We start from the raw sequence: 23,941 nt of genomic DNA on the forward strand, positions 1-23,941 counted from the left end.
CAGATAGGGTCAAGGAACAAAAGGAACACACCACACACTGCCTGCCCTCAGTGACTCCGGCTCTGACAGGAGAGATGAGGCAGGTTCAGAAGTGACTGTGGCACAAGGTAGGAAGTTGCCAGCAGGAAGTGTGAAATTGACAAACATTTTTAAAGACAATTTAGCTTTGGATGTATTATCTGTAAAAAGATAGGTCATGGATTATGGAAACTGATTTAATAACTAAACTGCCTTATATAAAGGGAATCATTTTAATAAAGGAGGAGAATAATACATTTTATCATATACACTTTTATTTTACTGCAAGTTCATATGCAGAGAGCAGTAGCACGGAATCGAAGATGTTAATGTTTCTATTCAAGAAAGGTCTAGTCAAAAAACATCTCTCTTGGGCTATAGAAATTAAAGTTGAAATTCAGCAATGAAGTTTATTGCCTGAAGCAACTGAGTCTAATAAAATTATAAATATTCATCTCATCTGTACCTAGAGGTACGCATCTTGATCAAAGGCTAATAAAACTTTTCGAGTTTTGGGTAACTTTATTTCAGGATAGCTTCTACTTAGCAGTTAGTAACTATGAGAAGATGACTATTTTGTGTTCAGATTTGGGAAATATAAGCTGAGCTTCCTTTCGTAAACTTGCAGTAAAATACACCAACAGACTGCCTAGTGTAGAGCCATTAATTTTCCAAAGACAGTTGTCCTGAGCTATGTCAGGCTGTCCTCCGCTTATTTTTGGTTAGCTCCTTCGACTCAACAACCTGTCCATTCAGTAAAAAAGTGTTGGGGGTCCCTGATGTGCACTTGTACTTCCCTGGGCATTTTGAGTCCCAGAAACAAGACATATTGTATCTGCCCTCAAAGTGCTCTCAGTACAGTAGGAAACATGAAGAATAAAATAGTGTTCATGACGAATCTCCTTTATCATCATTATTATTTACCCTAATATGTGTTGGGAGGAACGGTTCAGGGTCATCTTCTAAATTAACAGGATTCTCTTGCTTTTCCCGCCCTTCAGTGGTCTTATTAATGACGACTACTCAGGTCAAGTGCTCCCGGTCACTATAAAATAATTTTAGTAAAATCCTAGTTTAAGTGCAGATCATTAGGTTTGTAATTTTCTGTCTAGTCTTGACTTGGATATGGCCTGTAACCCTGAAGTATGAGAGCTTTAAAATACAACACCCAGTAAGGTGTCCTGGCATTTTCACTAGATTTTATTTCTCTAAAGACTTTTGTGTAAATGGTATTCTGTGGATTTTGTCTTTTGTGTATTAAAGAGCAGCAACAGCAAAGATCCCCAAAATACCAAAATGAAAATCTGTTTTGAAGGGTGCAGAGTAATGATGTGCCTTTCTCCTTCCTCCTGGGAAAGAGTACAATATGTGGAAGGTAGTTCAAGTCCGTACAGTCATGCGGATAACCTTAGTGGGGAAAAGAACCACGGAAGGATCTTGTGTTGAAATGGAACTCCATATATGAGAATCGGGTTATAAATAATGTGGGAGTTACTTACTGATGCCTTCATGGACAGACTACAGTTTGGATATTAAAAACTCCATTGACTTCTGTGATGTATGTTTTGTCTTTGCTCTGCTCTGCCTAAGAATTTATCTCATTTGGAAGGAAAGTCATAGGGTGGAAGACAAAAAGTTTATATAATTTTAGCAATGTGAATACAAATGCAAAGATCCTCAACAAAATATTACCAAATCGAATCCGGTAAAATCTAATCCAGTAACACAAACAAATTGTTATACATGACCAGATAAGATTTATCCTAGGAATTTAAGGTTGGGTCAGCAGATAAAAACAATCAATGTAAAACAGCATATTAATAGAATAAAGGACAAAAACCACGTGGTTGCCTCAATAGGCACAGAAACAGCATTTGAAAAAAATCCACTGTGCTTTCATTAAAAAAAAAACCAAAAAAACAAAAACAAAGTAGGATTAGAAAGAAACCTCCTCGCATGAAAAAAGACAGCTACAAAAACTCCATGCCTGGGCACCTGGGTGGCTCAGTGGGTTAAGCCTCTGCCTTCGGCTTACGTCATGATTCCAGAGTCCTGAGATCGAGCCCTGCATGGGGCTCTCTGCTCATCGGGGACCCTGCTTCCTCCTCTCTCTCTGGCTGCCTCTCTGCCTACTTGTGATCTCTGTCTGTCAAATAAAAACAAAACAAAACAAAACAAAATTCCATGTCTGACATTACACTTAATGGAAAATAATGGAAATCTTTCCCTAAGATCAGGAATAAGATAAGGATGTCTACTCTCACCACCTTCCTTCAGGATTGTAGTACAGGTTTGAGTGAGGGCTACAAGGCAAGAACAAAAGAGTAAAAAGTACCCAGAATAAAAAGGAAGAAGCAAAACTAACTCTATTTGTAGGGAATGGGATCTTGTAAGGAATCCATGGAAAAAGCTAATGGAGATAGTACACAGTTGGAGCAAGGATATAAGATCAACATACAGAAATTTATTGTATTTTTATACTAGCAATGAATAATACAAAAATGAAATGAAGACCAAAATGTAAATCCCACTTAAAGTAGCATCAGAAAGAATAAAATACCTTGGAATAACTTGAACAGAAGAGGTGTGAGACGCCTACGCTGGAAACTATGAAACACTGCTGGAAGGAATTATGGAAGATTCACGGGAACGGAAAGACATCCGTGTTCGTGGACCGGAAGTGTTAACGTTGCTAAGTGGTGGGGCTCCCCAAATTGATCTACAGGTTCAATACAATTCCAATCCAAGTCCAATTGACAAGTCGATCCCAAATGCATACGGAAATGTGAGGGACTCCAATTAGCCGAAACCATGTTGAAAAGAAAAGTGAAGCTGGAGTTCTCACCTTGGATTTTAAGACTTGGTACAAAGCCATGGTGTCAAAACTGTGTGCTGTTGGCATGAGGACAAACATATTGACCAACGGAGTAGATGAGAGTCGAGAAGTCAAACTATTTATCATCAGTTGACAGTAGACATGGTTGCTGGGCCCATCCAGGGGAGGAAGACTCGTGTCTTAAACAAATGGGACAGAGCCAACAGGTTAAAAAAGTGACCTTGACCCTACCTCACACCATTTAGAAAAATTAACTCAAAATGAATGATACTCCTCCAGGTAGGAGCTACATTTATAAAACTCTTAGACCAAACTATGGTTGTGCATTTTTGTGACCTTGGCTTAGGCACTGGTTTCTTAGAGAAGGCTTCCCAAAAGCCTTGGGTTAGATCATCGTTTATTAAAAGCACAAACAGAAAGAGGAAAATATATGTCAGACTTCCTCAAAATTAGAACCTTAGTCATTCAAAAGACACTACTAAAAAAGTAAAAAGGCAATCCACAAAATGAGGTTAAACATTCACAAGTCGGGCATCTCATAAGAATTTTTTTTTTACAAATAACATTTTATTTATTTATTTTTTATTTCTTTTCAGTGTACCAGAATTCAATGTTTATGTACCACACCCAGTGCTCCATGCAATACATGCCCTCCATAATACCCACCACCTGGCTCCCCCAACCTCCCACCCCCAGCCCCTCCAAAACCCTCAGTTTGTTTTTCAGAGTCCACAGTCTCTCATGGTTCATCTCCCCCCCCCCAATTTCCCCCAACTCCCTTCTCTCCATCTCCCCATGTCCTCTGTGTTATTCCTTATGCTCCACAAGTAAGTGAAACCATAGGATGATTGACTCTCTCTGCTTGACTTATTTCACTCAGCATAATCTCTTCTAGTCCTGTCCATGTTGATACAAAAGTTGGGTATTCCTCCTTTCTGATGGAGGCATAATACTCCATAGTGTATGTGGACCACATCGTCCTTATCCATTTGTCTGTTGAAGGGCATCTTGGTTCTTTCCACAGTTTGGCAACCGTGGCCATTGCTGCTATGAACATTGGGGTACAGATGGCCCTTCTTTTCACTCCATCTGTATCTTTGGGGTAAATACCCAGTAGTGCAATTGCAGGGTCATAGAGAGGCTCTATTTTTAATTTCTTAAGGAATCTCCACACTGTTTTCCAAAGTGGCTGCACCAACTTACATTCCCACCAACAGTGTAAGAAGGTTCCCCTTTCTCCACATCCTCTCCAACACACATTGTTTCCTGTCTTGCTAATTTTGGTCATTCTAACTGGTGTAAGTTGGTATCCCAATGTGGTTTTGATTTGAATCTCCCTGATGGCTAGTGATGATGAACATTTTTTCATGTGTCTGATAGCCATTTGTATGTCTTCATTGGAGAAGTGTCTGTTCATATCTCCTGCCCATTTTTTGATATGATTGTCTGTTTTGTGTGTGTTGAGTTTGAGAAGTTCTTTATAGATCCTGGATATCAACCTTTAGTCTGTAGTGTCATTTGCAAATATCTTCTCCCATTCCGTGGGTTGCCTCTTTGTTTTGTTGACTGTTTCCTTTGCTGAGCAGAAGTTTTGATCTTGATGAAGTCCCCAAAATTCATTTTTGTTTTTGTTTCCTTTGCCTTTGGAGACATATCTTGAAAGAAGTTGTTGTGGCTGATGTTGAAGAGGTTACTGCCTATGTTCTCCTCTAGGATTCTGATGGATTCCTGCCTTACTTTGAGGTCTTTTATCCATTTTGAGTTTACCTTTGTGTATGGTGTAAGAGAATGGTCAAGTTTCATTCTTCTACACATAGATGTCCAATTGTCCCAGCACCATTTATCGAAGAGACTGTCTTTTTTCCACTGTATATTTGTTCCTGCTTTGTTGGAGAATATTTGACCATAAAGTTGAGAGTCCATATCTGGGCTCTCTACTCTGTTCCACTGGTCTATGTGCCTGTTTTTATGCCAGTACCATGCTGTCTTGGTGATCACAGCTTTGTAGTAAAGCTTGAAATCAGGCAACATGATGCCCCCAGTTTTGTTTTTCTTTTTCAACATTTCTTTAACAATTCAGGGTCTCTTCTGATTCCATATAAATTTTAGGATTGTTTGCTCCAGCTTCATAAGACATTTTTGTGCAGAGTGTATACAGAGCTTTCACAACCAAACAAAAAGACAAATGACCCAATTTAAAAATGGTCAAAAGATCTGGTCAAAGGCCAAAATCAAAGACATTTCTTTGAAGAAGATTTACCAAAGACCAATATGAAAAGATGCTCGAGATTATTAGCCCGCAAGGGAATGCAAATTTAAACCACAAGATATCACTAAAAAACCGTAACAAGTGGAGGAGGTGGAGGAATTTGAGCGCTTGTGCATTGGTGATGGGAACGTAAAATGTGTGGCCACCATGGAAAACCAGTTTGGCAGTTTATCTGGAAGTTAAACACGGAGTTACCATAGGACCACTCCTAGGTATATACCGAGGAGAACTGAAAACATATGTTCAGACATGAAAGGTGTACGCAAATCCCCATAGCTGTGTTCTCCACTAATAACCCAGCATGGGAATAACCCCAGTGACTATCGACGAGGTGATACAGCGTTACGTTTTGTGCCAGTGTTTCACTGTATGCCACAAACAAAAGTGAAATATTGGCCATAAAATGTAATGAAGTAGCAACACAGGCTACAAATGGGTGAAAACATGATGCTAAATAAATGAGGATAAATACCGAAAGTCACTTATGGTATGACTTATTTTGTATGAAATGTCCAGAATAGGCAAATCATAGAAACAGAAAATTTAGGTTTGCCCAGGGCTGAGAGGGGTAGGAATGGGAAGTGGAATCTAATGTGTACTGGGTTTCTTTAGGAGAGATAGAAAGATTCTGCGAGTGAATACTGGTAATGGTTTTACAACTGTGTAAATGTACAAAATCCCCCTGAATTGCATACCTTAAAAGGGTCAGTCTTATGGTATGTGAATTATATCTCAATAATAATATTAAAAAACTATTAGAGATTAATTTCTTTTGCCGATGCCTCTTCTGCACACGCAGCCGGGAGAGGTGAGTGGTGAGTCGTAACTGGGTGTCTATTCTGAAGTGTGAATGAGCGTGTTCAAGAACAGGGTGTGATGGGAGGCGGGGAGGGAAGTGGAAGGGCTCAGGGTTCAGGACTGCCGAAGTGGGCAGAGCCACATCAGGACGGGCTGCACAGTTGTGAAGAAGACGGAGGAACTAAGAGCAGCAATTGCGTGGAGTTCTGATGTGATCACCTTGTTGGGTGAAAGAGTGGCGGAGACTGCCTACGTGTCATTACATGAAGAGTCTGTATTATATAGTAAGGACTAGTGCTCCAGGAAGTGCCTACTGGCATTGCTCGATCTGGGCACATCGGGTCCCAGATCACCCCTGATTTCTTCTCTGGTGCTAGCTGCAAGCGCTGGCGGAGGCTGGTGCTCGGTGGGCGTGTGTTTTGGGGAGGAAGGAATAATTCATCCACCTCTTTCTCACTCTGAAAATCAGGGCCCCCTGGCTCGGAATTGTTGGAAAGACGGACTCGTTTTCTAATTATGTCATTTATCTAGAATTTAAAAAAAAGTTTGACTTCCGGAGGGAAGGTCAGCATTGCTAAGCCTGGTTATACCTATCCTCAGTGCCCCTCATGGAGCAGGGGATGGGCTGGATGGTTGGGCCACGTTCCTTCTGCCATGGTTAGGGAGAGAGACTTCTTCCTACATTCTGTGTGGGGCCAGATCATGAGCCTGCAGGTCCGCTGCCGGGTATGGGGCAGAAAAGATGCAGCCTCTAGCTTGCCAGGACCCCCATACCGTCTAAGATCCTCAGCCACGGAGTTCTCACTAGCAGAATGATAGATCAACAGCTAAAAAGATGATGTCACCCCTAAGAAGATGGGGAGGAGGACCGAAGACAAAAGTACAATTCCCACATCAAAATAGAGCCATTAAAGAAGACAGAACACAACCTCGATGAGACTTGGCACTCAAGGACGCTTGAAAAAGTCACACCAACTCTAGGGGTTAAAGTAAATACGGATTTTCATGATTTCACAGGGTTATCTGAAGGAGAGAATCATCACTGGTTATCACTAGACAGTGGTCTGGAATATTATAGAGATGGGCTATCTCAAACCGCAGAGAAAAAAAGATTAAGAGAGAGAAATTAGAAGGGAAAATAAGAGAAAACCTAACAGGAATAATTAGAGATGCAGAAACAGAACTGGAAGCAAAGACAGTAATTATGCATGAAAAAAAAAATCTCTGAGCTAAAGGAAAACTGGAGATGCAGATTGAAAGAACGCATCAATTCCGTTGAGAAAAGACGTACAACTGGGAAAATTTCCGAATTGCAAAACCCACAGAGAAAAATCCTCCAAACTTACCACACGGAAGTTACTACAATGAAAAAATAATGATTGTGGCATCAGCATCTAACTTCTCATTTGTTACAGCGGGATAAGAAAATGATGTGGATTATCGTTGGTATGGCTGAGGAATGAGCCACAATGCAAGCATCTAATATATAATGTATTTGACAAGGTTAAAAAAAGATATTTTGGGTAACAAGGAAGGATAGAGATTAAATATGGACCATGCCTCCCATCTGAGGAAAATACTAGAGAATTATTCCAGTCAAAAAACGAATCACAATGGGGCGCCTGGGTGGCTCAGTGGGTTAAAGCCTCTGCCTTTGGCTCAGGTCATGATCCCAGGGTCCTGGGATCGAGCCCCGCATTGGGCTCTCTGCTCCGCAGGGAGCCTGCTTCCTCCTCTTTCTCTGCCTGCCTCTCTGCCTACTTGTGATCTCTGTCTGTCAAATAAATAAATAAATAATCTTTTTAAAAAAAAAAAAAAGAATCACAAGCATGACCTCAGGATGGAAAATATGAAGGCAGCAGGAAGCAGTGAGCAGTAAAGTTGCATGTATCTTGGTACCCTGTATGCATACAAAGTCATGGCTACCGCTGTGGGGTTAATAACAGGCTAGGGGGGCACACAAGCCCACCCACACATGCCCATACCCACAATCAAGTATGTATAAATGTCAAGTACAAGTTCTTGATTGCAATACAGCGTTCTACCGGCGTTCCTTTCTTGAATAATAGCACTGCCTGTAGACATTTTAAAATTTATCTTTAAAATGAATTTCACAAAGTTAGTCCAATTAGTGAGTAAGATGCATGTCTGCCCAGGATTGATTCTGTGACCCTAGCCTGGTAGCGCTCGTGTCAGACTTTGACCAGGAAAGCGAGTGTTGTCCGGTTCCTCTTTTGGCTCAGCGGCTGGGACTTTTAATTGGCCTGTGGTGTTTTGTTTTTGTTTTTAGTATTGTAGCGTTGTGGCAGTCCTATGTTACTATCACAGCGTTTTCCTGTTTTAGTTCTTCTTGACATTCTTTGAAGTATATTCAAGCAAGGATACCTTTCTTTATGGAATATATGTTGTCTGAATGCAAAAAAAAGTGGCCTTTAAAGAACTCTATTTTTAATTTTTTTAATTTATTTTTTATTTGAGGGAAAGAGAGTGTGCATAAGGGCTGGGGATGGGGGGAGGTCAGTTGGAGAGGGAAGAGCAGACTCCCCGCAGAGCAGGGGGCACGAAGGGGCTCAACCCCAGGACCCCTAGATCCTGACCTGAGCCAAAGGCCGACCCTTAACCGACGGAGCCACCTGGGTGCCCCAGAAGAGCTCTTTAATCTAAAGTGATCGTTCAACTGAGTTGTCTCCAGCTGGCTTACTTCACTGTAAGAATCTACCTGGAATTCATCATACATAAGCCTCCTTGACGCCTCATGATCAGGCTGGCCAAGAGAGCTGTGTGTTTCAGAGAGTTGTTTATTAGGATTGTAACAGTGTAAACATGCCCCTCATTGTAGTTGCTTTTAGAGGTCTTTTACATAGCACTTAGAGTACCCCTCGAAAACTCAAAAGAAGCAAACACTACCCCTAAGAGTGTATCCACAACATCAAGAGGGACGGATCACAGCTGAGATTCTCAGGTTCAACTTAAAGGCCCGCTATCACACTAACCAAAAACACTTGTAGAGCCGCACATATATTCTAGAGAAGGTAGAGCATTCATTCTAAATATAGTGTAACGATCCCCATTTACCCATCCCTTAATGCGAGCAATTACAAACATGTCCAAAAGCCACTGGCAGGATAGAGAGAATATCCTGTTGAAAAGGGGGTTCCTGTGACCAGCCTGGGTCCAGGTCGCCGCACGTGGGAGACATTCAGACATTTCTGAAGTCTAATGTGAACTGGCCTCCAGCAGGAATAAAAACACTCGCGGCATGACATTGCGAGCATTAAATTCTCACCTCTGCAAATGACCCCCCCCATGGTGTCCGGCCTGCGGAGGGCACCGGGTGAATTCTCGGTTGCTGTGTATGGTTGGTAGGAGATGTCACCCGACTAGTGGACACACTGAAGCAGGGAGGGGGTCAGACGCAGATGCCCCGGGTCCCCACACTGAGGCGCCTTCCCTGCGCATCCATGACACGTCTGAAGCCTGCGCGGAACTGGGCCCGGTCAGATTTGGGGCGCACTGAGCAAGTGCAGGGTAGGAGCTCATCGTCCCCGAGGTGAAGGGATTGGCGCTCTGCCCTCGTGGGTCCGTCGCGGCCCTTCTCCCGCTAACCCACCTCGGTCAGATCCGAGCCGGGTCGGGGGCTAGGACGGGGCGCCAGCCCAGACGTACGGGAAGGAGACAGAGCCCACCGCTGTGACGCGGGAAAGGCCGCGGGAGGTGGGGTTCCCCGGGGGCGGCTGCAGCTGGGGCTGGGCCCCTGTGGGGCTGAGAGCCGGGCCAGAGTCAAGTGTAAATGGGGAGGTTAGAACGCCCCAGGGATTCCCAGAGCACTGTGGTCCCCACGCGCAGGTGACGCGCAGGTGACATTTCACTGTGACCGCCTCGATTACCGGCCACAGATCGTGTTACAAAATCCTGCCGTGATCTCTGAAACCCAACGGCAGAGGGCGGGGTCCTTTGTTGGGCGGGACTGCACCCGGGGTCGCCTCGGCCTGTCCGCGCGCAGAGCTGGCGCCCGCCGGTCACTAGCGGGGGCCGCAGGGACGGCCCTGCCTGTCTTGCCCTACGGAAGGAAGGGCCGAGGGTTCGGAGGGCGGGTCGGTTGGTGGCGGCCCCGCAGACGCGGGCCAGGCCTGTGCCCCCCGCGCCCTAACGCGTGCCCCGCTTGTCTGCCCGCAGAGCCCCCCGGCGCGGACCCGGACACGCTGCGGGCCGGCGCGCGCGGCTTCACCGGCTGCCTGTCGGCCGTGCGCTTCGGCCCCGCCGCTCCGCTCAAGGCTGCGCTGCGCCCCGGCGGCCCCGTCGCGGTCACCGTGCGCGGACACGTGGCCGCCGCGTCCCGGTGCGCGGAGTCCGCGGGGCCCGGAGCCCCGGCGCGGGAGGCCACCCGCCCGCTCGCAGGTGGCGCAGGTACGTGCCCCTCCGCCCGCGGTCGCGCTCGCCGCCCGCGGTCCCCCACCCCGTCTGCACCCCGGGGCTGCCCAGGCCCTCGGTGGGGTCGCCTGGCCCTGCTCTGGTCTGGGTTTCCTGCTCCTTCCCGCCCCGCGGGGCTCTGCTCTCCTGTCGGACGTTTGCGGATGTCGCCAAAGTCCTCCTCCCTCGGCCTCTGTCCTTCTCCCTTTCTCTGCTGTAGGTGGTTCTGGACCGACAGACGGGGGAGAGCCCTTAGTCAGCGCTGACAGAAGTGGCCCTGCCGTCATCGGAGGTAACAGGGCTGTGAACGACCCGGGCCTCGGCGCTGCTGTCACCGCGGGCAAAACCCGTGTCCGGGGTCCGAGCTGAGGGCCGAGGTCAACGGCAGGACACCCCTTTGCGGGCGTTCTTCACGGGCTTGTCCCCGTGTCGGCCTCTGCCGGGGCTGAGTGGGGCTGAGTAGGGGGAACGCATGGTTGCGCGGAGACGCTCTTTAAAGGATAGTTGCCAAACTACAGAGTAATAAGGTTTTTCATTTGAAAATACCCATTCATATCTCTCAGGAGATCATATATACACATGTACGTATATGACATATTCACCTTTACTTCTTTGAACCGAAATAGCCACGGACCTCTCAGTCCATTCGCCCAAAACTTTTAAAAATAATATTACAAGTAAAGCATTAAGTGAGTTTAGAACCACCTAAACTATGCAAATTGTCATTTTCATAAACATAAAGATAGAAAACCTAAAGATTTTTCTAAACATAAATATACGGAACTGATTCCTGGTGTCATTCTTATCTTAGATTTATATATATATTTATTTATATTTCTAAATGTAACTATTGACATGTATTTGTACTACATATACATGTTCAGTGTCACATGTATTCTATACATGTGACGGTAAAACCGGATATAACACAGCTCTTTAAAGCAAAGTCCTATAGATAAACCATATATGTATTTAAATATATATTCACATATAATGTATATCTATATTTTCTATGTACTTACATATATTTGAAGAGGTACAAGTAGTTCCATCTTAAACATCTCCCACTGTATTCTCTGAAACAGAATTTATTTAGGCCTGCTTTAAAAAATGAATATTCAAGTCTCCTCCTTATGACTCAGGGAACGCTTACATTTATTTTCTTGGACTACTGGAATGTGTCCGTTGCAAACTCTACCGGCTAGGAGGGAGCGAGCTGCTCTCCGTCCCACGGCTATTCCAGATAAGGGAGGTCGTCCCCAAGCTGGGGGACGCAGGTGGGTGTCCACTTCTCAGGCAGACCAGACTGCATCTGCCCACTGGGTTTCTGTTCATCAAGATGCCAGTTTTCTCCAGACTATTAGGAAGGTACTCAGACATTTTCAAGTGCTGACCAAATCTGTGTAAGAATGTGAACTTGCCCACTCCCATCTTAACCACTTCTGTTTTTCTAATGAATGAGGTATAGGATCTTCTGATTTCACAACTCCAGGAACAAAGAAACATGTATGTTATTTATAATATACACCTAAAAGGGATACTTTTGTGTTAAAATATAAATCAAGTCTTAATCATGAACTGTTCTAATTTATTTTGAATGAGAAGACTTCAGTATAAAATAAATCGACTTCAATGTGATTCATGTTTTTGAAATAGGAATCAAAGTCCAAACATGCGAAATGTCATGGTTGGTGCCATGTGTGCCATGTGTAGAGAGAGCAACGATGGTAGTCAGGTTGGTGCTAGAACAGAAGATGTGGTCTTTGGAGCTTTATCGCCTTTAGTTAAATAACACTGGCAAGTCATACAAAGTAAATAAGTTGCACCAATATTATTCCCCTCAGAAATCTTGCTTGGCTCCTGATAGATGGGAGGGAGAATCGGAGCACACGGGTGTGAGGGAGGCAACAACTCAGGTGACAGGCCCCTGCAACTCACTTGGCTCTGCCTTCAACCTGTGCGGTGGCTGGCTGCGGCGTGGTGTGTCAGCTGCCAAGTATATTGAGCTGCAGTGCGGAGTCCTGGGTGGACTCCTCAGCCCCGTGTCCGAATGACCACAGACCGTACCACGTGTAAAGTACTTAGTCCGGTTAAAGAACCACCCCGGCGGGTGGGTTTCTCCACATGCTGCGCTCCCTCCCCTCTCCTCTTGCAAACAAAGGGAATAATACAGGAAGGAGAATTAACCTAAATCATGTCACACCTGGTACACTGGAGCTCATGGAGCGTTTCTTGCCAAGGGATCCATCGGGTCGATGGGCAGGCAGAGAAGGACACAGATGTGTAGATGGACGGAGAGGCAGACAGACCTAAGTGCTTGTCACAAACGCATTCACACTGGGATTGCTGAAAGGAAGGTATGGAAGGCATCGGATGCATCAGTCACATCATCTCAGTCTCTTCAGAGAGCGGATGAAGACAGAGGTTGCTCTAGGACCCTACCAAGTCTCACAGAACGAACAAACTAGTACTCAGTTACATACATAATAACATCGTGGGTGTTTGAGGGTAACGGTGACAGTGACTGGATAATCAAGTGGCCTGACCACCGTTACTGAGTTCCTGTCCCTGACACTAAAATTGGATACAATGTAGCTCTTCAAAGCGAAGTCCTGTAACAAAACTTAAGAGTAATTAAGGCGACAACTGTTTGTTGTCAGGTGAGGTGCAAGTTGTAGTGAACGTGATGACTATTGTACTTGTTACTATTAAGCACCTTTCCAGAGGTTCTGAGCATCTGCTCAGGAATCCCTGTGACTGAAGTCACTCACCGAGCTGCGAGTCTGTTGGGCTCCATTATGCTCTTATCTCTGTCCCAGAGCATAGTGAAGAATCTTCATTTAACAACACGAATTTGGATTCACGTAACTAAACAGTAATGCATTTTCTAACATTTGCTAATTGCAGTATCAATGCCTGTGTCAGTCATCTTAAAAGTGTTTGGCTGATGAATGCTGTTTTGGTACCTCCCTGTTTGGGTATGGATTAACACTCATTCTTTAATGAATATGGCAGCTTGAGCAAACCCCTCTAGGCCTCATCAGACCGTCCCAACACTGGCAGCCCTTGAAAAAAAAATCAGAGGAACTTCTAAAACAATATTGGTGTCCAAGCCTCCCACCAAAGATTCTGAGCTATCGTCTGCCGTGCAGCCAAGGTTGAGAAGCAGTGACACAACTAACACATCAGAACTTAAAGCATTACCAGCAAAAGATGTCAAATAATCTACTTTCCCTGTCCCTGAACATTGTCTCTCTTTCTACAAATTTTTAATACAGTGGTATATCGGTTATCTACTGCTGCCTGACAGATCACCACCCATGTAGAGCTTAACCCACTCCCTTTTAGTATGTCCGGGTTTCTGTGGGTCAGGAGTCTGGGCAGAGCTTAGCTGGGTCCTCTGCTCAGTGTCACAGAAGCCTGCAGTTAAGGTGTCAGCCGGCGTTGAGGTCTCGTCTGGAGACCCCTCTGGAGAAGCATCCACTTCCTTCTCCGCATGGGTGTCGACAGCATCCAGAGTCTTGTAGCTGTAGGGCCGAGAGCTTCTCAATTGTTGCCGGCTGCCCTTAGCACCTAGAGGCTGCCTGCAGTTCGATACCATGTAGGGATTCCCATATGGACTCCCGCCATGACTGCCTGCCCCCTTACCGCCTGCAGGAAGAGGCACGGTCCTGTAAGACAGGTGCTACCGTCTCACATACCTGAGTTGCACAACCAAGGCACAGCACATCACCTCTGTTGTTTTCATTGGTTAAAAACAAGCCACAGGCCCTACACACAAGCACCCGAAGGGGGTCACGCACAGGGCTTGGCCCCCAGCAGCAGAGATCACGTAAGACTCTTCTAGTCTCATAGGAGGAACTGGTGCCCTCACCACAGAGCTGTAAATCTGCACAACGTCCGCAGCAGATCTTTTTAACGTACTTGCGCATGAGCGTTTAGTTGCTCTGTGACAAGTCCATACACTCCATCCTTTTAAAATAATGAAAACGTGCTCGCTTGTGAGCATGCAGTGGGGGCATGACCTAGAGGCCACGCTGTGGTTCTGAATTTTAACAGGAGGGCACCAAGCGAAAGCCAGGCCACTAGATCTTTAGCCTAAAGGCATAAAACTGCTGGATCCAAAGGACTTGCGGACGTAGAAGTAAACTCAGTGTTCCAGGAGGCCGGTGCCCACTTTCCCGACGATGCGCGTGTGATGTGCATGAGCTTGCTCTCAGCTGCGTGAGTCCCGCACGTTGCAGGTCTGTGTTCTGACTGCGCCTCCCCCTTCTCTCACCAGGTGTGATCGCGGTGGTGGCGTTTGTCGTGCTCTGTCTCACCGCCGTAGCTGCTCGCGTTTATCAGCAGAGACGGTTGTACCAAAAAACCGAGTCAACTGTCCCCCCGGCTGGAGACGGCGCCGAGACGGCTCTGAAGAGTGAGGTCAACGTGCAAAGCTCGGTCGGTGAGAGCCAGAGAGAGTGCTTCTTCTGAAGGGCAGCGGCGCCTCACTTCGGGCTCTGGTGACGGACTTTCTCGCTAAGCGGGGGGCTCCCAGCGGATGAAGCCCCCCCCCGCCCCCTAGACAGGTGGCCGTCCTGCAGCACCGTCAGCTTGCTCGCGTGCGGTCCTGGGAGGCTCTGCTCCGTGCTGCCTCATGACCGGTGTGTGTAGAAGGACTCGGCTGGGCCCGTTTACCCCTGTGCGGTGGGTCTGACTGTCGGGCCCGATCGTCGAAAATTCACACGTGGTTTGCATAATGACTTTCGGTTTGAAGTGAGAACAAGGATGTGAGCTCTGGTCCTACTCTCTTAAAAATGAGACCCGGAAGTTTATAAAAGTCAAAGTTGGACCCTAGTGTTGTGTGTTGCGTGGAAATCTGTGTTTTGCCTCCTTTATCGATCACCTGCGGATGCTTCGAAGCTGGGAAGTGCTTCTCCGCCGGTCTTGGAGTGCGTTTCTATCTTCGTGTGAACCAGAGCCCATGGGCCAAAAATGCACTAGCAACCTAGAAAAAAACATTTTTTTTGGCCAATTGTTTTTATGATTTGTCTCTTTTAAGTCAGTTTGCATACATTTTTAGTGATGAAATGAATATTGAATGTCAGCTATGAAATTGTAGTATTTGGTTCATTTACGGAACAGAAAAATTCATAGGTAGCAAAGCGCGTAAATCATTCTAGTCTGTGCTACTTTGCTTTTTTTTTCTTTGTAATTCATCATTTTAATCTTTGTAAATTATGATAAAGATCAGCTGACGATCTCCCCAACATGTATATTTTCTAACTGAAGTAGTGCCCAGGTATAAACTCTGACCTTAACACTGCAAATGTACCCTTCCTCCCTTTCATCAGATGAACTTAATCCTAAATTTGTTTCTTTCAAATGTGGGGTGCTATGGTCACGATGCTTTGCAGTCTTGTGGTTCTCTTGTTCTGAAGGTCGTCACAACAACTGGATTTCTTGCGACTGTCTTTTCATTTACTTGGGAAAAGTCCCGTTTTGAACAAAAGCTCCCCATTTCTTTTTTCTAAATTCCGAACGACCCAGGCAAACCATCCCCTGAAATACCGTCTCAGTCTAGTCACTGTTTGGAATGTCGGCGGAAGGGTGCTGATGCCAGGGGAAATACAGGTTGTAGGCTCTGAACCCGATCTGTCATTCTGGTCAGGAATCTAGGATCTCGGAGTCAGAGCCATCCACCAGAGCACCCAGAATCAACCAGTTCATTTCATATTCGGGGATATTTGCATACATGGGGTGCAAAGAATTTGTATTAACCACAGGAATTTTTCCAGTAACGACTTTTGTGGTAGGGGTCGGAGGATAATTGTATGGAGCCGAACATTTGCACTCACTAGCCATTTCTAAGTGAAATGTGCTACGGTCTTGATAAGCCACTTGCCACATGCCCGCCAGGAATCACGTTGCTTCCTTTGACCACAACAGGACCACCCAGAACTCCGTAAACTGAGCCTTGCTATGGCCTTCGAGTGTATGCCTATTTTTCTGTAATTTTTTTAAACAATAGAAAAAGATATCCTCTGTACTAAGTCTTTTCTCAAAAAAAAAAAAAAAAACAACAACCCTTTTTTCTTATGGTTTCATATTAGTTTTCTATGAGGTTTAACAAGTCATCACAATATATTATCTCATAGTTTCTGTGGATCAGGAGCTGGGTGCGGGTTTACCGTGTTTTCTGCAAGGCTGCTTTGAGGTGTCAGCCAGGACTGTGTCCTCATCCGGAGACTCAGCTGGGGAAGTCCTCGGTCTTACGGTTATGGGCAGCATTCCGTTCCTTACGGCTGGGAGATTCCGGGAAGGCTGCTTCTGCTCGAGGCCAGCAAGAGAGAGAGAGAGAGAGAAACAGAGAGACGAGACTCTAGACCAAGTCTGCTAACAAGAGGGAGTTTTAGACACTGTAATGTGATGATGGGAGTGACGGCCATCCCCACTGGGGAGCAAGTCCTAGGTCCTGCCCACACTGAAGAGGAGGGGATCACAGAAGGACTCGAACCAGCAGGCTGAGATCATGGGAGTCACGTGAAGGTTAATCTACCACAGCACTATACTGAAGTTTCTTTAAGTGAAGGACGAAGGATTTCCAGGGTCTCAATAGAGTAATATACCAAGAACCTCCTTTGGTGAGTGATACATACTCCGCCCCACCCGCAAAGGCTTATGCAGAGTGGAGAAGGATTCAGCACAAAAACGATAGGTTCTAGTTAATGCACAGCTGACTGTTAACACCCTGAAATCACTACAACTTTAACAAATGATCATGGTACGTTCTGGGAATGTTCCTCACTTTGGTAGCTGGCATTTTGCAGATTTATAGATAGAGAAATTCATTGTATTCTGCTCTCTTTTTAAAAGAGAAAACAAAATATTTGTACCAAACTGCAGTGACGTATCACCCAGTTTACTGATTTGTAAATTTTACCTGCTTATTTGTTAATGAAATAACCTTTTTGAATTAAATTAGGAAAATATTTTTAAAGGAAATCGAATGAAATTTGAATTATGAAATTATATTGTTTTTCCCCTAAAATATTAAAAATTGTGCAAATGCATATATTCTCTTGTGGTGTGTGTATTACTTTATCTCTGCTCTATATAGAGAGTACAATGCTCTGTTAATATGATTTGTGAAGGTGTTTAAATTGTCAAACACAAAGTAAAACATAAAGTGCCTAATATTTACTGATTACTACAACTTAAAGTACCTATGAATGTAGGTATTTATACCTTTGCCAGAGAACAATAATTTAACATTCAGTAAGTTATTTGTTGAATGTTTACAATGTTGAATGTTACTATGTTTACAGGTTACACAAGATTTCCCCCCGGAGCTGGGTTTGTAGAGCACTATAAATGTACAAATCCCAATTTGCAAATAACATCTTTCTATGAAATAAATGTTCAAAGATAATAATTACCCAAGATTTATTTCCAAATGGTAAAGGAAAATAGTACATAATTAACACTTACTATTGGGACTAGAACTTCAGAACCCTTGCCTACTCCATGATGAAGTAAAGACCCCTTCACTATCACCCAGCATTACGTAGCCATAGAGAGAAACATGTTGGGGCATTCTCTGCATGTGGAATAATCACCACTTCTGGAATTTTTGTTTGCTTGTTTTCTTTCCTTATGGAACATCTGGTGGATAATTGTTTTCCATGGGTTTTTTAAGGATAAAATATAAAGTTCATGATTCTTGCCCTGAAGGAGGACAGACGCGATGGACTTATTTTCCCGTATATCCTGGCGGTCCCCTTCTCCGCCAGCCTGGCGCGTCCGGCGCGGCAACACGGAGGGAGGCATTAGGAAGACAGTGAGAAGCGTGACGTCGTCTGCCTCCCAAGTGAGGAAATGGATTTGGTGCGTGTGTGTGTCCACAGCTCCCCTGGAGACCACGGGCTCGTTTTCAAGCTCTAGGGCCTTGGAAGATTCTGTACACGTTGAAAATACTACAGCTGAACGAAAATGTTATTAGTGCTAGATCTTCGGGCTACTTAAACCCGCATACGAGTACTACGACGTTTTGGGAGGACGACGTATTCATGAGCACTGACCTAACCCTTGGGAGGGCTTAGCGCGGCCCCTCGCCCCCAGTGAGTCTGCTGGTTTACGGCTTCGGTTGAGTCAGCGGAGGCTTTGGAGAGCTCATACACACACAGTAAACCGAAGTGGGAATGAAAGTGGTTATTTGGGTCTCTTTTTTCAATATAAACAGTTGACTCCGACAGTTCAGGCCCCATGGGAAAGATTCATTAACTGAAACTCATTAATTACCATCTCACATCCAAGCGAACGATGCGGGAGCCACTTTATCCACGCTTACAGGGCAGGAACAGGAGCCGCAGATGCGGTCGTCCAGGTCACGGGACGCTCGCGGTCACAGGGGCCAGGCCCGATTTCCAGCCTCATCCGGGGCTGCACACAGGGGTCAGATTTAGGGAGAAGGACCCTGACCTTGGGTTTCTCAGCTGCAGGATTACAGAAGCACCTCCCTACCCTTGTTATATGCAAATGCAGGGACTGAACCCAGAATCCTATACTCAGGAGAAGATTTGTGAAAAGGGAGTGTGAAGGGAAGACACTTTGGATAACAAAAAGTGAGTACGTCTGCACGTGGAGATCTTCATTAATGACATTTTAAAGCAACACGGTTCAGTAGAAATTTCTATGACGAAAGAAAATTAGCCACCAGCCACATGAGGTTATCAATAAGCATGTAAAATGTGGCTACTCTGACTGGGGAACCCCATGTTAATGTTGATGTTAACGTTAATCACCTTATATTTGGGGCTCCTGGGTGGCTCAGTGGGTTAAGCCTCTGCCTTCGGCTCAGGTCATGATCTCAGGGTCCTGGGATCGAGCCCCGCATCGGACTCTCTGCTCCGCGGGGAGCCTGCTTCCCCCTCTCTCTCTGCCTGCCTCTCTGCCTACTTGTGATCTCTGTCTGTCAAATAAATAAATAAATAATTTTTTTTAAAAATCACCTTAAATTTAAATAACCACACGTGACTAACGGCTACTATGTGGGTCAACACGGATCAAAGATGTGTCCTGAGCACAAAAACAGCAATTGTAGGAAGCAGGGTCTGAGATGCGGGAAGGAATGAAGGGCACAGAGTTGAATATGTGGATAAACCCCAAGAAAATTGTTCAAAATAATAATACTGGTACCTTTGTAGGATTTTTAAAAAGAATTAATAACATGTGGATGAGCTGGTGAATCTAGAAACTGTGTATTAATGACATGGTAACTGCATACGGCTCCACTCCGTTTGTTCTAGGTTCTTATGTTGGTAGCAAGAGTCCGGATAGGGGCGCAACTGAAAAAGAGAGATTCCGCTCTAAGAAGACCAGTAGTGAACCAAAAGGGCACGCATGGCGGGAGGGGGGGGGGTTGTCTCCGGTGTTCTGGGCTGAAGCCTTCTGGTTTGGTGCAGACAGCTAGCAAGTGACACCTCTGATGACCCAGCAATCCTTCCCTCTACAGGCTTCAAGGGCTCAGGGTTCAGAGAGGCATTGGAAGGCTATCCTCTGTGTCTGCTTCTTCCTCACAACCTCAGCAGTGGGTTGTGTGGAGTGTATTGGACTGGGTGGCCCTTTCCTCTCTGGGGGAAGCGTCCCAGCCAGGACCCCAGACATAAAGAGTCAAAACTCCTCTCACGAAGTCCAAGTCCTGGTGGACTCAAGTTCTACCCTTACTCAAGGAGTAAGTACTTCCAATGTAATGCCACATATTTAGGGGGGGAAAAAGGCATATTCTTGATAATAAAGCCAGACAAAGGTAATAAAAAGACGGGGTTCAAAGGTGGCTGGTCTAAGGCTGTACACCCAGAACAGCTGTGGAATCTTGTCAAATGCCTTTTCTGCACCGTCCAGGGTGGCCGTGTGGTTTTGACCTTCTCTCTGTGAGTGTGGGGAGTTTCCCTGACTGATTTCGTGTGTCGGATCATGCTTCTATTCCGAGAACAAACCCCACTTGGTCGTGGTGTATAATCCCTTTAATATGCTGTTGGATTCAGGTCCCTTGTATTTGCTGGGGCTTTTGCACCAATATTGATCAGAGATACTGGGCTGTAATTTTCTTTTCTTGCCATTTCTTTGTCTAGCTTTGGGCTAAAGGTGCTACTGACCTCCGTAGGATGAGCTTCAAAGTGGTCCCTCCTTTTCAATTTTTTGGAAGGTTTTCAAGAGAATTGGTGTTAATTCTTCTTTAATTGTTTGGTAGAATTCTTCAGTGAAACCAGCTGGTCCTGGGCTTTTCCTTGTGGGAAAATTTTTTTTAAATATTTCATTCATTCATTTATTTATTTATTTATTTGATAGGCAGAGATCTCAAGTAGTCAGAGAGGCAGACAGAGAGAGAGGAGGAAGCAGACTCCCTGCTGAGCAGAGAGCCCAATGTGGGGCTCGATCCCAGGATGCTGGGATCATGACCTGAGCCAAAGGCAGAGGCTTTAACCCACTGAGCCACCCAGGTGTCCCTGGGTACATTTTTGATCACAGATTCAATCTCCTTAATAGTTATTGATCTGTCCAGATTTTCCAGTTCATGATTCAGTCCTGGTAGGTCGTGAGTTTGCAGGAATTTTTCCATTTATTTTCGTTACCCAATTTGTGAGCAAACCATTTTTCACAGCATGCTCTTATAACCCTTTTTACTTCTGTGGCACTGGTTATGATGTCCCCTCTTTCTTTTTCTTTTCTGATTTTATTTATTTGAGTGTTCTTTGCTTTTTTTTTTTTTTTCCCTTACTTAACCTAGCTAAAGATTGGTCAAATTTGTTGATCTTTTCAAAAACAACCCTTAGTTTTATTGAAGAACCCCGTCATTTGGTACAATGTGGATGAACCTTGAGGACATTATACTAAGTGGTATTAGCCAGTCACAAAAAATAAAAATACTGTGTGATTCCATTTGTATGAGGAACCTAGAGTAACCACATTTATAGAAACAGATACTAAGGATTATGGTTACCATGAGATGGGGGAAGGGGAATTATTTAGTGAGTATAGAGTTTCAGTTTGCAGGATGGAAACATTTTGGAGATCCGTTTCATGACAAGGTGAATATACTTAACACTACTGATCTGAACAGTACTCTTAAAAATGGTTACAGTAGAAAATTTTATTTGGTGTGTTGTTTTTTTATACAATTAACACACACACACACACACACACACACACCCCTAACGAAATCCTGCTTTCTCTCTAACCAAAGGAATGGGGAAGGGGCAGCCCTTCAGGGAAGAAAACTTTTAGGGTAACTGTTCTACTCTCTGTTAGGGCCAATTTAATGTTAAAACCTGTTTAACTCTTAGGGCCTGCTTAGCCAGAGCGACTCCACATTGCCGAGGTAGCCACATTGTTGTTTACATCCACGGACTTCATTCCGGGAATAAACGTCCCCGTAGTTCCCAGTATGGTTCCGGGTATCGATTCCGGGAGTAAACGCCTTAACGATAGAAGCCACGTACCTTGGGTCTGCGGTTATGCCCTACAAAAGCAGCCTGTGAGATCGGGAGGGGGTCGCTCTCTTCGGAGGCAGCCCTGGCCGGTCAGTCTGGCTTCTAATGCTTGGCATAGAATAAGGCTTTGCGTAACTTCCACTTTGTCTCAGTCTCGTTCCTTTGATAAAGGACCCCAACACTCTCGATAACACCACAGAGAAACCCGTAGTCCCAGTCTCAACATGCCCAAAGGGTCAGGTGCAGATCCTAGACTCCTTCCCTCGTGAGGCTATCACGAACTGTCCCAACACACGCACATGACCAGGGTAGTGTCGAAGAAGTTCTACTGAGCAGTCAGGACTTCCATCCCCCACAGTCCTATTGCAGAAAGCACATGGGAGGCTGGATTCCCTCCTCCATCCAGCAGCAGCAAGGTCCCCCCACAGGGATGCTGGGGGAGGAGGCCTGGTGGATGGCCGGGGTTTCCCCTAGGTGCCTAGGGAAATCCAACAAGGCCAACCCTCCTCCCAGGCATGTTGTTGGAGGCCACAGGGGAGCAGTCACAAGATGCCACCACCTATCCCAGCTGGGGAAGTATCACACAGGCCCCAGTGTGCGGTCACACCCCCCACCCCTGCCTAAAAGTAATGAGGACCCCCTCACGGGATGGGGGCTAAAGGGAGCCAAATAGAGAACCTGCCCTTCTGCCCCCACCTAGCAGACGTAAGCTGGCATTCCCCACTTCCTCTACTGACGAGTGTCAAAGTAAGCCAGCTTACGCAGTGGCTTTAGATAAGATCCAGAGTCTTACAAGGTAATGCCCAAGGTGTCCAGGCTTCAGAAGAAAACCATTTGTCATGCTGAGAACGAGGGGAGATCTCTGAATGAGGAAAGGCGGTCGAAGGATGTGAAGACTGAGGTGGCAGCACTGTTAGAATTATCCAACAGAGATGGGGCACCTGGGTGGCTCAGTGGGTTAAGCCTCTGCCTTCGGCTCAGGTCATGATCTCAGGGTTCTGGGATCAAGTCCCACATCGGGCTCTCTGCTCGGCAGGGAGCCTGCTTCCCGTCTCTCTCTGCCTGTCTCTCTGCCTACTTGTGATCTCTCTCTCTCTCTCTCTGTCAATAAATAAATAAAATCTTAAAAAAAAAAGAATTATCCAACAGAGATGTGAAGTCAGCTAGCATACGAGAACTTCAACAAGCAATTATGAGCCCCCTTGAAACATAAGAGAAAATAGGTCTCATAGTTCAGTCTCTGCAAGGAAATAGACCACTTATAGAGGAACCAAATGAGACACGTAGAAGTGCAGAATATAACAACCGAAATAAAAAGCTCAGGGGGTGGGCACAATAACAGAGGGGAAGGTGAATGAATAGGAAGATAGAAAAATAGAAATTAGCCAGTTTGAACAAGAGACCGAGGGCCGTCTGAGAGAAATGCACGGAGCCTCAGATCGCCGTGGGCCTGGAACAGAAGCTCCGGTGTACGTGTCCTCGGAGCCTCGGGAGGAGAGAAGGACGTCGGGCTGAAGAAGTGTTCAAAGAAGTACCAGCCTCGTAGCAGCGTGGATGGACCTGGACGGCATCATGCGAAGTAACACGCTGGGTCGGCCGGAGAAAGACAGGGGCCGTGTGGTTTCATTTACACGCGAAATCTAGAGAACAAAACACATGAATCAGCAAATAAACAAAAAGCAGAATCAGTCCTATAAATACAGAAAACAAACTCACGGTGGCCAGAGCGGAGGGGTGGGGGTCGGGCAAAAAGGGGATCAAGAGGTACAAACCTCCAGTTAGAGAGGGAAGAACTCGTGGGGGTGGGAGGTGCAGCGCAGGGAGTAGAGTCGGGAACTTCGTAATGACCGTACGGTGACCGACGGTCGGGGCGTCCTCATGGTGAGCACTTTGTAGTGATCTGACGCAACTGTCAGATCGCTCCGTTGCACCCCCGAGACCAACACGATTCTATGTGTCAACTGCACTTCTGCAAGGAAAAAGAAACAGCGGCTTGCAGAAAACTTCCGAAATTTGGCAAAAGACATAAGCTTGTAAACACAAGAGTGCCAGCGAAACCCAAAGAATTCTAACCCACCACATGTCTTCAGTCTCCCCCAAACAGAAGACGCGACGTCTGGAAAACCTCAAGAGGGA

General features: G+C 45.6%; 1 protein-coding gene across 1 annotated transcript in view; it reads left to right on the plus strand.

The window, feature by feature from the left end:
* The window catches only part of LOC308355342 (contactin-associated protein-like 3), a gene marked incomplete at its 3' end in the record, with an annotated part of 127,040 nt that extends 112,233 nt beyond the window's left edge, over nt 1–14,807 (plus strand). The window contains exons 20-22 of the mRNA XM_080823518.1: nt 10,098–10,328; nt 10,552–10,623; nt 14,614–14,807. Coding sequence (XP_080679644.1) covers nt 10,098–10,328; nt 10,552–10,623; nt 14,614–14,807 — 497 coding nt within the window. The remainder of the gene's footprint in view (nt 1–10,097; nt 10,329–10,551; nt 10,624–14,613) is intronic.
* Nucleotides 14,808–23,941: the final 9,134 nt, after the last annotated feature.

The sequence above is a fragment of the Martes martes genome (assembly GCF_963455335.1).
Source record: "Martes martes genome assembly, chromosome: 14".
Taxonomy (NCBI): domain Eukaryota; kingdom Metazoa; phylum Chordata; class Mammalia; order Carnivora; family Mustelidae; genus Martes; species Martes martes.